At 55.7% G+C, this 15,249-nt stretch overlaps 1 protein-coding gene across 2 annotated transcripts; it reads right to left on the bottom strand.

Moving 5' to 3' along the window:
* Positions 1–5,174: 5,174 nt before the first annotated feature.
* Positions 5,175–12,140, bottom strand: TMEM59L (transmembrane protein 59 like). 2 transcript variants are annotated; one of them, XM_043467403.1, is made up of 8 exons: positions 11,887–12,140; positions 10,780–10,939; positions 10,592–10,695; positions 9,027–9,179; positions 8,347–8,449; positions 6,252–6,369; positions 6,034–6,151; positions 5,175–5,791 (listed from the first exon to the last, which is right to left on the bottom strand). In XM_043467403.1, exons 1-8 carry the CDS (start codon positions 12,049–12,051, stop codon positions 5,663–5,665), a joined length of 1,050 nt encoding a protein of 349 aa, XP_043323338.1. In that variant the 5' UTR covers positions 12,052–12,140; the 3' UTR covers positions 5,175–5,662. The 2 variants fall into 2 exon arrangements, with proteins under 2 accessions (XP_043323338.1, XP_043323339.1); XM_043467404.1 differs by lacking the exon at positions 9,027–9,179 and having other exon boundaries at positions 11,887–12,139.
* Between the last annotated feature and the right edge of the window lie 3,109 nt (positions 12,141–15,249).

Below are 15,249 nucleotides of genomic sequence, written 5' to 3'. Positions count from 1 at the left end.
AGCTGGGGAAGGCAGACAAGGAACCTGAGGTCCAAAGAGCTGCAGCGAGTCAGGAGTTATCCTCAGGTCAGCTCTGTGAGCCCCTGCACTGGGAAGCAGCCTCAGATGGAGGTGAAGGGCCCCCTCTCTCCTGAGACTCCAGAAGAGTCTTCACTTGGCACTCAGGGCCCCTTCCCCAGGGAAACCCTGACAGAGACAGGTAATGTGAATAGGTATTACTTTTCTCTGAATGCACACGCACACCTGTGCACCCAGGACACCCTCTGTTGTCCCTGGATTCTATCCATTCTTCAAAGCCCAAGTCAGCCACCATCTCTGCCAGGCAGCCATCACTCAACACCTGCTTGGAAAGGACTCCTCTCCCACCTCCGCACATCCACAGGACTCAGTTTCTACCGGCACCGTCTGACATCATTCATTCCATACCTATGAGGCATCTACTCTGGGTCCAACCCTGGAATGGTCACAGGGGTTTCAAGAATTAATGCATTAGGAGATTCCTTGGTGGTCCAGTGGTTAGTGGTCTGTGCTCTCCCTGCCAGGGGCCTGGGTTCAATCCTAGTGCGGGGACCTAAGATTCCACAAGCCAAGCAACACAGCAGAAAAAAAGGAAAAGGAATCAATGTGCTAGACACAGCAGCATACAAACAAAACTCTGCCCTTGCAAAACTCTGTCTTGAGGGAGGACAAAGAGATAGGGATCACAATTTTCAGTTCCAAGGAGCCCCACACAAATGGGATTAAGCTGAAAATTAAGGACAAGATGGCTTTATTGTTTCAGGACTTCCGGCAATGGCATGAAGACACTCTTTCTCCATGCCTCTTGCTTCAGACAGATGCTTCATTCTCCCAAGCTCAACAACCCCAGTTAACAGGGCATGTCTCTCTCCCAATATATCCTGTCAATACCTGAGGAGGCTGGGTCATGCTGCTCAACTTCCCCTAAACCACATAGGTGTGATCAAACCAGATCAGTTCTGTTAGGAAAGAAGAGATGACAATGCCAGGTGCCAGGTTGATTCCTACCAAGTCTGTGATGGTATTCTGAGCAGAAAGTCTTAGTTGTTCATCATGTCTGACTCTGTGACCCCATGGACTATAGCCCGCCAGGCTCCTCTGTCCATGGAATTCTCTAGGTAAGAACACTAGAGTGTGTAGCCATTTTCTTCTTCAGGGGATCTTCCCGACCCAGGGATCGAACTCAGGTCTTCTGCATCGCAGGCAGATTCTCCACCAGCTGAGCCACAGGGAAGCAAAAGAATATTCTTTCTCCAGTGGATCTTCCTGACCCAGGAATCAAACCAGGGTTTCCTGAATTCTGAGCAAAAGGAGCAGTTATAGCAAAGGTCTGCAGGCTAGAACATTGATGCCCCTTCTGTCTTCAGAATGAAAGGTTGGAGGAACATTGGAGGTGGTGTCTGCCAACATGGTGGATTTTAAAAGCCCTTAAAAGTTAAGTAGAGGAAAGCAGGTGGTATCCAAGGGCAACAATGAGCTTGTAAGAGAGGGACAAGGTCAGAGCCCACATAGGGAATGGATTTGACTGGATGCTGCTGCTTCTGGGGTCTGAGAGGGAAGCAGGAAAATACCCAATCAAGAATAATTACTGATTGCCTGCTCCATGCCAGTTCGCACATGAAACCCTAGGGAGCTGACTTCATGGAGCTCATAAAATTATGTTAAAGGAGGCTGACACTGAAACAAATAATTATTAATCAACTATAAATGTGGTGGGCACAGGGAAGATGAACGAGGAGTTGAGCATTGGTGTAACAGGGGATGCTGGCCCAGACTTGGGTGGCAAGGATGTGATTGGTTGAGGAGGAGTCCTTTGTGTTGAGAACTTGGTTAGAGCCGGGCTTCAGGGGTGTTCCTGCCAAAGGGAAATGCAAGTGCAAAGGCCCTGAGGTTGGAAGGAACGGGGTTTAAGGAATCTAGAAAGAGCCTGTGTGGCTGGAGCATAGCGAGCAAGGGATACAGCTTCATAGAAGTGGTTGGAGATCCTAATTGGGCCAAGTCATGGGGGTACCTGTTGGATCATGTGGATATTTGGGCTCCTCATTGCAGCACTAGAACCCAGAAGTGGGTGATGTCTAGGATTAGATATACTTTATACCAATGGCTCCCCAGCTGGTGCCTGGAGCTAGAGGGTGGCCAGAAGGGAAGCAGGGAGACCCGAGAAAAGATGGGCACATTTTTTGGGCAAGAGATGATGGAGGTTGGACCTTGGCTATTGCCAAGGAAAGCAAAGAGAAGCATGTGGGCTGGAGCCCAAGAGGAAAAGCATGGCTGAAGAAGCAACACGGAGTGAGGACAGAGAAGAATCAAGATGCCACTCAAGTGTCCAGACTCACTGAGATGGGGAGGCCAAGGGGAGGGCGGATCCACAACTGAAAGGGCAGCCAAGCTCCCCTTTAAGCCGGGCTAAGGGATTACAACCACCATTTAAACAGATGATGGTGATAACTCCACAACACTCTTGCTGTTGTTCAGTAGTTCAGTCATGTCCGACTCTTTGCAATCCCATGAACTGCAGCACACCAGGGTTCCCTGTCCTTCACCATCTCCCAGAGCTTGCTCAAACTCATGTCCATTGAGTTGGTGATGTCATCCAACCATCTCATCCTCTGTCATCCCCTTCTCCTCCTGCCCTTAATGTTTCCCAGCATCAGGGTCTTTTCTAATGAGCCCAGCTCTTTATATCACGTGGCCATAAAGAACTTAAGCTTCAGCATCAGTCCTTCCAGTGAATATTCAGGACTGATTTCCTTTAGGATTGACTGGTTTGATCTCCTTGCTGTCCAAGGGATTCTCAGGAGTCTTTTCCACCACCACAGCTCGAAAGCAACAGTTTTCTGGTGCTCAGCCTTCTTTATGGTCCAGCTCTCACATCACTACATGACTGGCTTTGACTATACCAAAAAACCAGTTGCTTTGACTATACATAACCTTTGTCAGCAAATTGATGTCTCTGCTTTTTAATACACTGTCTAGGTTTGTTATAGCTTGTGGATGTACCTATTGTCACTGAACTGTACACTTAAAAATTGTGAAGTTTTTAAGGGGGAGCTTCCCTGGTGGTCCAGTGGTTGAGAATCCACCTTGTAAGGCAAAGAACACTTGTTTGATCCCTGGTAGGGGAAGATCCCACATGCCGCAGAACAACCGAGCCTGTGGGCCATGACTAATGAGCTTGCTCTCTGGAGCCCATGAGCTGCAACTGCTGAGCCCACGTGCCACAACTACTGAAGCTCACACGCTGAGAGCCCATGCTCTGCGACAAGAGAAGCCACCGCAGAGAAGCCCTTGTACCACAACCACACATTAGCCCCCAGCTTGCTGCAACTAAAGAAAGCCCATGAGCAGCAACAAAGACCCAGCGCAGCCAAAAAAAACTGGCTACGGGACTTCCCGGGCAGTCCAGTGGTTAAGACTCCACACTTCCACTGCAGGGAGTGCGGGTTCAATCCCTGGTCCGAGAACTAAGGTCCCACGTGCCGCCTAGCCAAAAAAAACCCAAAAAACAAAAACTGGCTAAAATGGCATATTTTATATGATGCATATTTTTCACTGCCACAAAAAAAAAAAAAAGAGGAAAAACCTTAAATGTACATTAACTCAAACTGAATAAAATGAGGAACACAATCGAGTCGCATGAGCCGTATTGCGAGAACTCGGCAACATCTTGTGGCTGGAGATGGCACAGACAGAACACTTACATCATCACAGAATGTTCTACAGGGCAGCACTGGCTTGCCATCACTTCTCATCTCTGCCCAGGTCGTATTTCCTGGTGACATTCCTAGGGGCTTCCCTGAAATCCCACGCTGGGCTCAGAATGTTACTCAAGGGCCTAGATTGCCTTTTGGTTGAATCCCGATGTTCGTGATACCAGGCAGGGGCCAGGCAACAAGCAGGAGCCAGTCAGAATGGACAGTGCAGGAGAGTGGTAATAAAGGGGATATTTGCAAAGTGCGGCAGGGGTAGGTAACTGACGGGGTGGTGCAGCACACAGGAGGGGCAACAGCCAGGAGCTTTTAACGTGCCTGGACTGGTGGTCCACTTGGTGGAGCTGTGGTCTTGGGTTGGGGGATACAGAGTGAGAAGTGGGGAGAGAACACTCCCCCCGGGACTTCTCACTTCTCTTTCCTTCTACCTCCTGCTGGTGGCCCCCTCTGGCAGACTCTAGCAGAAGGCTGAGGGTCCAAGTGAATCAACTTCTTGGGTCACAGGGCAGGATGAAAAGTGGAGGGGCACTAGCCTCACTCAGCCTAACTCACCCCCCCCCCCAATCACCCACCCACCACCCACAGGCCTCCATTAGCCCTTGGAAACATCTACCCCACTGACCACCATGTCCATCATCCCAAACTCTTCCCAGGAGATGCAGCCTCCACCAAACAAGACTCTCTGGTTGCCAGCAACAGAAACAACTCTAGCCTACTAAACCAAAAGATTTATTGAGAGGCTCTTGGGGAGTCTGCAGACAGGAAGGATGGAGGGTCATGGCTACGGCCTCATCACGGTGGGCTACTCCTGTCCGACAAGACTCCTCTTATTTTGATTATTTATTTATGGCCGTGCTGGGTCTTCACTGTTGCACTTGTGTTTGGTCACTAAGTTGTATCCAACTCTTTGCGACCCCATGGACTATAGCCCGCCAGGTTCCTCTGTCCATGGGATTTCCCAGGCAAGAAAGACTCCTCTTGAATGCAGAGCGCAGGGAAAGAATGCCAACTCACCAAAGCTGGACCCCCTGGGTAGGGAAGGGGTGAAGACCTGTGGACAGGGCCCTGAGACTGCCTCCAGTGGGACAGAGCTCCATCCCCAAAAGAAAGGGGGATGGAAGCCAGCTGGTTACAAAATTAACAAATGTCCTCTTTGAGATGTGCCCTGTCCATTTCACAGGAGCAACACAGAGGCCCAGGAAGGGGCACTCACCCACCTGGGCCAGGCAGGTGGCAGGAGCCACTTTGCCAGAGTCACCCCTAGCTAGGAGTATGATGTGTGCTGGTTCCTTTCAGGTGGCAGCTGGTCCACACCACTCAAGCCATGGGGAGTTCCTGGGGTCCCGCATCTCAGGAAGGGCCTGGTGGGCAGCAGTCATGGCCACACTCAGGCCTCTCCTCAAGGAGGCAGACGGAAAGACCGATAGCAGTAAGCTCAGTCCAAGATGGTTTTTATATACATGGTTTATTCCTTCTGACCCCCATGTTGCAACACCAGCCTCATTCACCCTCCCAGCATGGAGCCACCTCCTCTCTTGGGGGGCCTCCTCTCACGGGGCTATGTCTCCAGAGGTGGGGTGGGGAGAAAAGGGGGAGCCTTAGCACAAAGTGGCTCCCCTGTGGCCTCAGCCCCCCAGAGAGGGGAGAGAGGAGGAAGGAGGAAGGCAGCACAGAACTGGGGTTCAAATACTCAAGAAGCTACATAATAGAAGACAAAAGTAACACGCTCTGGGGAAGGGGGACAGGGAGGAACCAAGGTCAGATCCCACCCCCCAGCAGGGGCACAGCACCCCCAGAATCCAGGGGTGAGGGGCGGGACTGGAGAGAGAAGAATTTGGGGGCGGGAGGAGCCCAAGGATGGTCCCACCTTGACCTGGACGCCTAGGCAAAGGGCAAGTAAGACCCCGGGAGCCCCTGAACTTGGCAGTGGAGGCCTACAGCTTGGTCAGGTCCAGTTTCAGCTTGTAGGGTGGGGGGCTGTCTGCATAGGCGTGGGACGGGGGAGGGTACAGGGACCACTCTGGCTCCACCATATAACCCTTGTGCTGCTCCAGAGTCAGGGGCTGTAGGGGAAAGAAGAGCGAGAGAGGGCCATGAGTCCCCACCCTGGCAAGGCTCCTTCCCACCCCAGATCTCAGGTTGCCCCTACTAAGGGTGGGAGTTGTTCCTCTCATTTCATGAGAGTGAAGAAACTTGCCTAATGTAACATAGCAAGTCAGGGTCCCTATCTCCATGGGAAAGCGCATGGCCCTGTCCAGATGAGGGAACAGTTTTCTTCCCATCTTTGCCCATGGGCCCTGCCCACCTGGAACTTGAGGTGCTGGCCGGGCGCGGTCACCAGGGTGGAGCAGCTCAGCCACAGCATCACCAGCACAGAGAGGAAGAGGCAGCAGGCCAGGATCCAGCGAGGAAGCCCCGAGCGCCTGCCCCGCCCAGCAGGCATGTTCAGGGGCTCTGGTGGGACCAGACAGCCTCTTCCCTCAGGCCCCACCCCGACACCATCCCCAGGGTTCCGCCGCTCACCGGGACATGCAGCTGAGGAAGTCATTGTCCTGCAGCTCATCGGACTCCACCTTTGCCTTGCTGCTGGTCTTCACTCTAATCTTGGCCTTCCTTACCTTGTCCAAGGGGCCTACAGGGTCTGAGAGAACAAGTCACCTTTCAGTAGCCTCCAGGTCTTAGCCAAGAGGTGACAGCAGCCATGGAGGGTAAACAGGGGGCCAGGACCTGAGGCAATGGGGCATGGGGTCTTGGAATAAATCAGAACCCTGAAAAGTGGACCATGGAACCTAGGGTGATGGACCATAGAACTCTGGGAGATGGGCCATGGAACCCAGGGAGATGGACCATGGAACCCAGAGAGATGGACCATGGTACTCAGGGAGGTAGACCACGGAACCCTGGGAGATGGGCCATGGAACTCAGGGAGAGGGACCATGGAACTAAGGGAGATGGACCATGGAACTCTGGGAGATGAACCATGGAACTCTGGGAGATGGACCATGGAACCCTGGGAGATGGACCATGGAACTCTGGGAGATGAACCATGGAACTCTGGGAGATGAACCATGGAACTCTGGGAGATGGACCATGGAACCCTGGGAGATGGACCATGGAACTAAGGGAGATGGACTATGGAACCCAGAGAGATGAACCATGGAACTAAGGGAGATGGACTATGGAACCCTGGGAGATGGACTATGGAACCCTGGGAGATGAACCATGGAACTCTGGGAGATGAACCATGGAACTCTGGGAGATGGACCATGGAACTAAGGGAAGTGGACCATGGAACCCTGGGAGATGGACCATGGAACCCAGGGAGATGGACCATGGAACTCTGGGAGATGGACCATAGAACTCAGGGAGATGGACCATGGAACTAAGGGAAGTGGACCATGGAACCCTGGGAGATGGACCATGGAACCCAAGGAGATGGACCATGGAACCCTGGGAGATGGACCATGGAACCCTGGGAGATGGACCATGGAACCCAGGGAGATGGACCATGGAACTCTGGGAGATGAACCATGGAACTCTGGGAGAGGGACCATGGAACCCTGGGAGATGAACCATGGAACTCTGGGAGATGGACCATAGAACCCTGGGAGATAGACCATGGAACTCTGGGAGATGAACCATGGAACTCTGGGACAGGGACCATGGAACCCTGGGAGATGAACCATGGAACTCTGGGAGATGGACCATAGAACTAAGGGAGAGGGACCATGGAACCCTGGGAGATAGACCATGGAACTCTGGGAGATGAACCATGGAACCCTGGGAGATGGACCATGGAACTAAGGGAGATGGACCATAGAACTCTGGGAGATGAACCATGGAACTAAGGGAGATGGACCATGGAACCCTGGGAGATGGACCATGGAACTCTGGGAGATGAACCATGGAACTAAGGGAAGTGGACCATGGAACCCTGGGAGATGGACCATGGAACTAAGGGAGATGGACTATGGAACCCTGGGAGATGGACCATGGAACTAAGGGAGATGGACCATGGAACCCTGGGAGATGGACCATGGAACTCTGGGAGATGAACCATGGAACTAAGGGAGATGGACTATGGAACCCTGGGAGATGGACCATAGAACTCTGGGAGATGAACCATGGAACTAAGGGAAGTGGACCATGGAACCCTGGGAGATGGACCATGGAACTAAGGGAGATGGACTATGGAACCCTGGGAGATGGACCATGGAACTAAGGGAGATGGACCATAGAACTCTGGGAGATGGACCATGGAACTAAGGGAAGTGGACCATGGAACCCTGGGAGATGGACCATGGAACTAAGGGAGATGGACCATGGAACCCTGGGAGATGGACCATGGAACTCTGGGAGATGAACCATGGAACTAAGGGAGATGGACTATGGAACCCTGGGAGATGTACCATAGAACTCTGGGAGATGAACCATGGAACTAAGGGAAGTGGACCATGGAACCCTGGGAGATGGACCATGGAACTCAGGGAGATGGATCAAGGAACCCCAGGAACTGAGAGATGGAAATACCAATCCTCAAGGGCTCATTTGCCAGGAGAACCCCTTGTGACAGAGGAGCCACCTTTGGAAGGAACACTGGTCTAAGTTTGAACCTTACCAACATGCACCTCCAAAGCCTCAGGGTGGGATCCCCGCCAGGTCACCTCCACTCGCTGCAGACGGGCTCCCTCATGCCCCAGGCTCTCTACCACAGGCTGGGTCTGGGCCAGGAACAAGACAGCACAGAGAAGCCCTTAAGAAAGGTACCACCCTGACCCTAGCAGGCACCTCTCTGCGCCCCATGTAGGTTACATTATCCCATGCCCAGCTGGCATCTAGTTCCACTGGGGACAGAGAGGACACAGCTGCAGGCTGTGATATCAGGGATACTGTTCCCTGCTATTGTGGGACCCTGATTTGCCTTGACCCCATCCTCCAACACCTCAGATAGGGACGTGATTCAGGACTAGCCAATAAAATTACAGGAACTGGCTGAGAGGTCATCACATGACTCAACCAGGGCCAATCAACTTAGTTAAAACCTCAGAGCAGTTGTAATCTAGAGCCGTAGGCATCCACCTTGCTGTGAGGAGGGACGTGTTTGCCTGAGAATGAAGCTGCTGAAGAGGACAGCAGAATCCAGGGGTGGGGTGAGACATGAAACCCCTGGATCCAGCTGTGCTTGAAGCTTACTGACCTGTAGACTTTGCATCCCGTGAGCCAAGAACCAGTTCATCCCACCTCCTTACCCTGACCACCCAACCACTTCTCTGGTGTGGCCCCTGCCAGAGCCCTCACCTGGAACACCACCACCTTCCCATTGTCAGTCTGCAGGTAGTATGTCCAGGTGGAGGAGACGAAGCCCTGGGCCGAGCTGACAAGGTCATTGCAGACGGTGGAAAACAAGTCCAGGAGCGAGAGGGCCCCGCTCGGAGCTTCCAGGACCTTTCTCTGCCAAGGGGAGGCCCAAGGCACAGAAATGTCACCAATGTGACGTGTTAAGTGGGAGGGGAGCTGGGAAAGTTCACTGTGATCAAAATTCACTAAGTGGTTTGGGGCAACAGGGAACAGAGATCTCAGCACTGCACTGGCTGACTGACTGTGTGCCCTTGGGAAAGTAGATTGCCCTCTCTGAGCCCTACAATGGGAAATGATACTCTTCCTTCAGGGAACTGCTATGAGATTTCAATTAAACAATAGCACAAGGGCTTCCCTGACAGCGCAGTTGATAAAGACTCCGCCTGCAATGCAGGAGACCCTGGTTCAATTCCTGAGTCAGGAAGATCTGCTGGAGAAGGGATAGGCTACCCACTCCAGAATTCCTGGGTTTCCCTGGTGGCTCAGCTGGTAAAGAATTTGTCTGCAATACAGGAGACCTAGGTTTGATCCCTGCGTTGGGAAGATCTCCTGGAGAAGGGAAAGGCTACCCACTCCAGTATTCTGGCCTGGATAATTCCATGGACTGTACAGTCCATGGGGTCACACACACACAAAAAGCACAAGTGCCTAATATATAGTAGCTGCTATGATTAAAAATGTTACCATCATCATTGTTATTTTAGCAGCATCAGGAGAGAACATGGAATAGGAAGAAATGATGATGCACAAGGCTTTTATGAACAGTGAAAGCCTGGGAAGGGTGGAGGAAAATGAGAGATGAGAGCAGAGGGCTTTCTGGGGAATCCCAGGCAGAGGGTTTCTGACTGGGATGAAGGATTTCCCGTGCCTTGGTTTCCCCTGGTGCAGCACTGTCTAGCCTCAGGGAGTTAAGTGTACAGTTATTATTTCTCCCTGGGGTGGGGAAGGAGGAGCTATGTGTGCTTGGGAGGCTCCTCCTCCCTACACTTCCGTTCTGACCACCTGTTTATCACAAGGACAGGCCTTAGACCAGGAGCTAGCATGTAGGTGCTCAGAAGTCAGCTCCGAAGATGAGGGAGGTGAGGAGTGGTCATAAGCCCTGGTGGCACTGGCTTTAAATCCCACCTCCACACAGCCCTGGGTGACCTTGGCCAGTTGCTCTGGGGGCATGAAATGGGGATAACATTGTCTCAGGTGCCTCGAGTGGCACAAGAAATTTGGGACAGGCTGAGGTTAGGCCTGGACCAGGACAAAAGCTTGCTAAATAATGTAAATGGTGGCAGTTTGGGTGGGAGAGACAGCGGGGGTGAGGGGTGGGGAGGACTTCCCATGTCACAGAGATGACAACTGAGTCTTGAGATGTCATATGGCTTAATCCAGGACACCCAGGAGGCCCGGAATGGCATGGAGAGCCTGGGAGAGACTGTGGATATGAGTGCAGATTTGGGGAGGGGAGTAGAGGAGAGGGGGGATGGGCCTGGGGCCACAGATGGGAGGGCGCCCACCTTCTGCTCCAGCTCGGGCTCAGGCTCCGGCTCTGGGTTCTGACTCCAGCAGCCCTCGCTGCAAGCCTGCTGCTCTGTCTCCTTCACATAGGCCTCCACACAGGCTGCAGGGGGCAGGAGAGCGTAACTGGGGGACCGTCCATCCCAGGCCACTTCTCCCCACCCTGGCCCACCCAGCCAACACTCACCTGCTTCACACTCAGCCTGGGTGGCATTGGGCTTGGAGCTCCTGGCCACGAATCGGCAGATGGAGAAGAGGCGGCAGCCTCGCTCGCAAGCGCTGGTCAGGACGGCCCTGTCATACGCCTTCGCTCTCCTGGATTGAACAGGGTCCTCCCCCGGCTCCTCCTGGAAGCGAAGCTGCGGGCTCAGGCAGGGGGAGGGGCAGGAGTCAGGGAGGGGCAGGAGTCAGCGAGCGGCGCAGCGGGGAGGTAGAAGACTTGATCCCCCCAAATCTTCTAGGGGATTTGGGGTGAGGTTGATGAGGAGGCTAAGAATATTAGTGGGGGATGTTAGCTCCAAGGAGGAGAGAGGGATGGGGGGGGGGGTGGCTTGAGGAGAGTAAACAATGGATGCTGCTGGGTTTGGGTAATGGTTGAAAAACTGGAGAAGATGAAGGGCAATGATCTTCCCTCCCTACCGCCCTCCCCCAAAAAAACCCTCCAGAGAGGAGGGGTTCTTGGGCCTGAAGAAGGAAGGGGGACTCAGGAGGTTTTGTCATCCTTCAGGCCTGGGAAAATTGGGATCTGACTGGGGGAGGGGTGGTGAGGATGGGGGTGGGAACTGGTAGGTCTAAGGGGGGTAGGGAAGAGGATGGAGGAAGATGCTTGAGTAGAGGGGGAAAAGGGGACTGTCGGGCCTGAGGGAGGTGGGGGTGGGGCGCCCCCAAGGCCCTGGCCCAGCAGAGGGGAGCCAGAACCCGCTGGGTAGCAATAGACGCCTCAGTCCCCTCCGGCCTCGGCTTGGAGGGACTCCCGCAACCCCGAATTCATCGGAAGGACTGGCATCACTAAACCCCCGCCCCGTTACAAAGGGACCCCACGGCCCCGCCCCTGCGGGAGACACATCCCCACCTTCATCGGAGGGACCCCTGATCTCCGCGCTCGCCCCTGTCGAAGGAACGCCAGCCCTTCCCCCACCAGAGGGGCCCACCACCATTGAAGAACCCCCTTCCCTGACCCCTTCCCCCTCCGAGGAACCCTGGCCTCCCGCTCCCAACGGAAGGAGCTGCATCCTCAACCCATCCCCCACTGGAGAGCTCTCCGGTCCTCCTGCTGGCGCTGCGCGCGCTTCACCTGAGCAGGCTGAGGTTTAGGGTAGCGGTCTCGGCACCGCAGCTGGCAATTCTGCGTGTCCCCAAGCTGCAGGGCGAAGGGGTCGCGGACAGGCGGCGCGGGGGTGGCGGGCGGAGGCTGCAGCAGCAGCAGCAGCAAGAGCGGCATCAGCGCGACCGAATCCATGGCCAGGCCGAGCGCAAGGAGCGCGGGGGACGCCGGCTCCTGGCGGGCGCGGAGGATGCGGCGGCGGCGGGGACCGGGTCGCTGACGTCACCCGAGCGAGGCAGCCTGGGAAGGGGGGGTGGGGGATGCGGAGAACTGGCGGGGGCGCGGCGCTGCGGCACCGTCGGGATACCGGCAGGGCGAGGCAGGTGGATCGTGGCCCCTAACGTCTGTCCCACGTCGGGACCCCATGACACCTCGCCAGTATCCACGGACAAGGGGATCTCAGTCATTGCTAGGGGCCAAAAGGAAACAAACAGGATGATAGCGTGGAGGAGAGATCTATTCGCCTGGGGATCAGGGAAGGCCTCCCAGAGTAGGCGTATTTCGAGCTGGCCACTCGAGGAGGCCGCCGAGGGAACAGCGAGGTTCGGACGAGCTTGCTGGAAAAGGAAATAGGAGGACGGTGGGGCTGGCTGGAACCCAGCCAGAGTGTAGGGATGGAGGGTCATGAGGGTCGCAGAACTGGGTTAGAGAAGCCTTTCTGAAGCTTCATCTCTTTTGATACCCAAATCAGAGAGCCGGTAATTTATGCGCAGTTTGGCTTCTGTAGGAAGCTCTCCAAGTCCCTCCAGGGTTCCCCCAGCTTCGCCTCTCTCTGGCCCAGCCCTGTTCCGCAGACCTGAGGGGGGGGGGGGGTCTGGCCCCTGCTCTCCCAGACTGGGAGCCCCTCGACCTGGGGCTGAGTAGGAGGGGGCACAGCCAGGGCGATGGGGTGCTGCTAAAATTTCTAATTCTTGTGGGAAAACATGGGACAAACAGGAATACTTCTGGCTTTCATAACTGCCGCACTTCAAGGTGACAAAAGGTAGCCCCATGAATCCTGACCTCGGAGGTCCCCCTAGCTTCTTCTTCGACGGGCATGCGAGGACGCCCCTCTAAGTTTGAGACCCTGCAAAAGCGTCACCCTCGCCCGCTGGTGTGCCCGGCGCGCAGGTGCCTGCCGCCCGCGCATCCTCTGTCCACTCTCCGCCCCAGCAGACGCGGCGGCAGCTACACGGGGTCGGCGGGTCAGAGGGCGCCGCAGGTTCCGGCCGAGGAGGAGGGGCCGGGGTGGGGGGGCCAGTGCACCCTCCCTTCCCGGGCCGGCCGCCGCGCTTTCATCTCCGCGGCCTCAGCCAGCCCCCACGTGGCTTAATCAGGCGCGGCTGTGCCTGGCGGACCCTGAACATCTGGATCCCCGGGCGGCCCCTCCCCCGCCCCGCCCCTCCCGGGCTAGGCCGCCGCGACCCTGCGGCTAGGGCCTCCAGCCTGCGGTTTGTGCGAGAGCCAGGGAACCCCGCGTTTAGCCCACCGCGCGCCAGGCCTGCGCCTTGGGGAACAGCCAACGGTTCTGACCAATACTGTCCCCCGTTTCACAGGTGGGAAACTTAGTCCCCAGGACCCCTCCGCAGAGCCAGGATTCAAGCCCACACATGTCAATTCTAGAGCCCCGCGCGCTGAAGCCTTCCACAATTACTGTTATTCATTCATTCCAAACTAAACACTTCCGCAGTATTTTCTTGCAACAACCCTATAAAGAAGAACTGGTAGCGTTATCCAATTTACAAATGAGGAAGCTGAGGATCAGATGGTCAAAGGGGGTCGGCCCAGGTGACAAGCGAAAAAATCAAAGAGAGGTGGGCAGACCCCCGCCAATACTGGGAGGTGGGGCGTCAGAGTAATCCGGCCTCAGAGCGTCTCTTATGGCTCAACGGAAAGGAAGGACACCCGCGCCGTGTGTAAAGTAGAAGGGGAAACTGAGGCTGGAGGAGTTGGGACGCTGGCCTAGGTCAACGCAGAGGAGTACGAAGGTTTAATTGCCTCCTACTCACCCCCTTTTCCGCTGCAAAAGGCCGCCTGGGGCGGGAGCGGAAGGAGGACTTGACCCCGGCCCCCCAGGTGAGCCCCCGCGCCCCTCCTGCCTTTCCCCGGGGAGCTGGTCCAGGTGAGGGGCGGGCGGGCCGGCGGGCGGCCGGGGTCGGGTTTCAGGAAATCCGCCGACATTCCTTCGGGGCTTAAGAGGGAAAGTTGACTCGGCGCCGCCCCTCACCGCCCCCCCACTTCCTACCCCCCGGGGCGGCCCGGCCGGGGCGGCTAGCGGGGAGTCGCTGCGGCCGGCCTGGGCGTGAATCAGAGGCGGGCCAGGCGTCCGAGAAGCGGCGGCCGAGGTCAGGGCGGGCATCGGACAAGCACCCTTTGTCCCTTGCCGCCCTCACCACGACCCCGCTGACCCCCACCCCCAAGCCGGGTACAGCCTGGGGAGCTAGCAGGGCACCGTGGCGCCGGGGACTTGCTGACAGTGGGTGGGGGGAGGGGAAGGAACACAACTGTCACCCCCAACATAGCTGGCGCCTCCTGGAACCCAGACATCGGAGGTTCTCCAGACTGCGGAGGGCAGGGAACCCAGACCGCCCAGGCTGGGTGAACCCTGGTCCTGATTTGGACATAGGCAGCTCTGTACTCCTAAGATCTCACTTCCAATGCCTATGGGGTCTGGGTTTACAAATTACATACTGCACAAAGCTTGGGAGCCGGAAATCCAAGCTCCTCCAGCTGAACCTCCAGGGTGGAAATGATAAAGCCCCACCTTCTCCTGCATACAGGTCTGGAACTTGGGTTCTGCTGCTCCAAGCCCACATCCAGGCTAGACCCTCACTGTCCCTGCTCCCTGGGAACACGGGCCTGGAACACAAAGACAGCTAATCCCATACTGAGGGGCCCTGACCATGTGGGTCTCAGCATGGGAAAGGCAGCTCTATGCCCTCCTCACTCCCTAGGGGACTCTGAAGGTGCTGTTACCACTGCCCATCCCCAGGGGCCCCTCAGTGCCCTGGAATTCGGCAGGGAGCTGGGCTGGAGGGTCTCCCCCAACGTAATTAAATGCAAAGACTAAGAAGGAGCCCCTCCCCCCCGGGGGCCCTCCCTCCATCTGCCACCTCAGTACATTCCCAGCCACCTTCGAGGACTTGGGTCAATATTTGCCAGAAGTTCCACCAGAGCTGGTTCCCCTTCCTGCACAAAGATGTGGCGGGACTGATGAAGGAGTTAAGCCACCTGGAGAACCAAGGGCAGGGAAGGATGCACCTAGAGATCAAATCACTTTCCTTAGAAGGTCAAAGGTATGAGGTTAAGGTCACCCTGAGGGCAGAGGGCATGCTCCAGGGAGGGACTGAGCCA

The sequence above is a fragment of the Cervus canadensis genome, chromosome 4, assembly GCF_019320065.1.
Source record: "Cervus canadensis isolate Bull #8, Minnesota chromosome 4, ASM1932006v1, whole genome shotgun sequence".
Taxonomy (NCBI): Eukaryota; Metazoa; Chordata; class Mammalia; order Artiodactyla; family Cervidae; genus Cervus; species Cervus canadensis.
The sequence above is the reverse complement of the archived record's forward strand: the minus strand, read 5'-3'. Positions and strand labels throughout refer to the sequence as shown.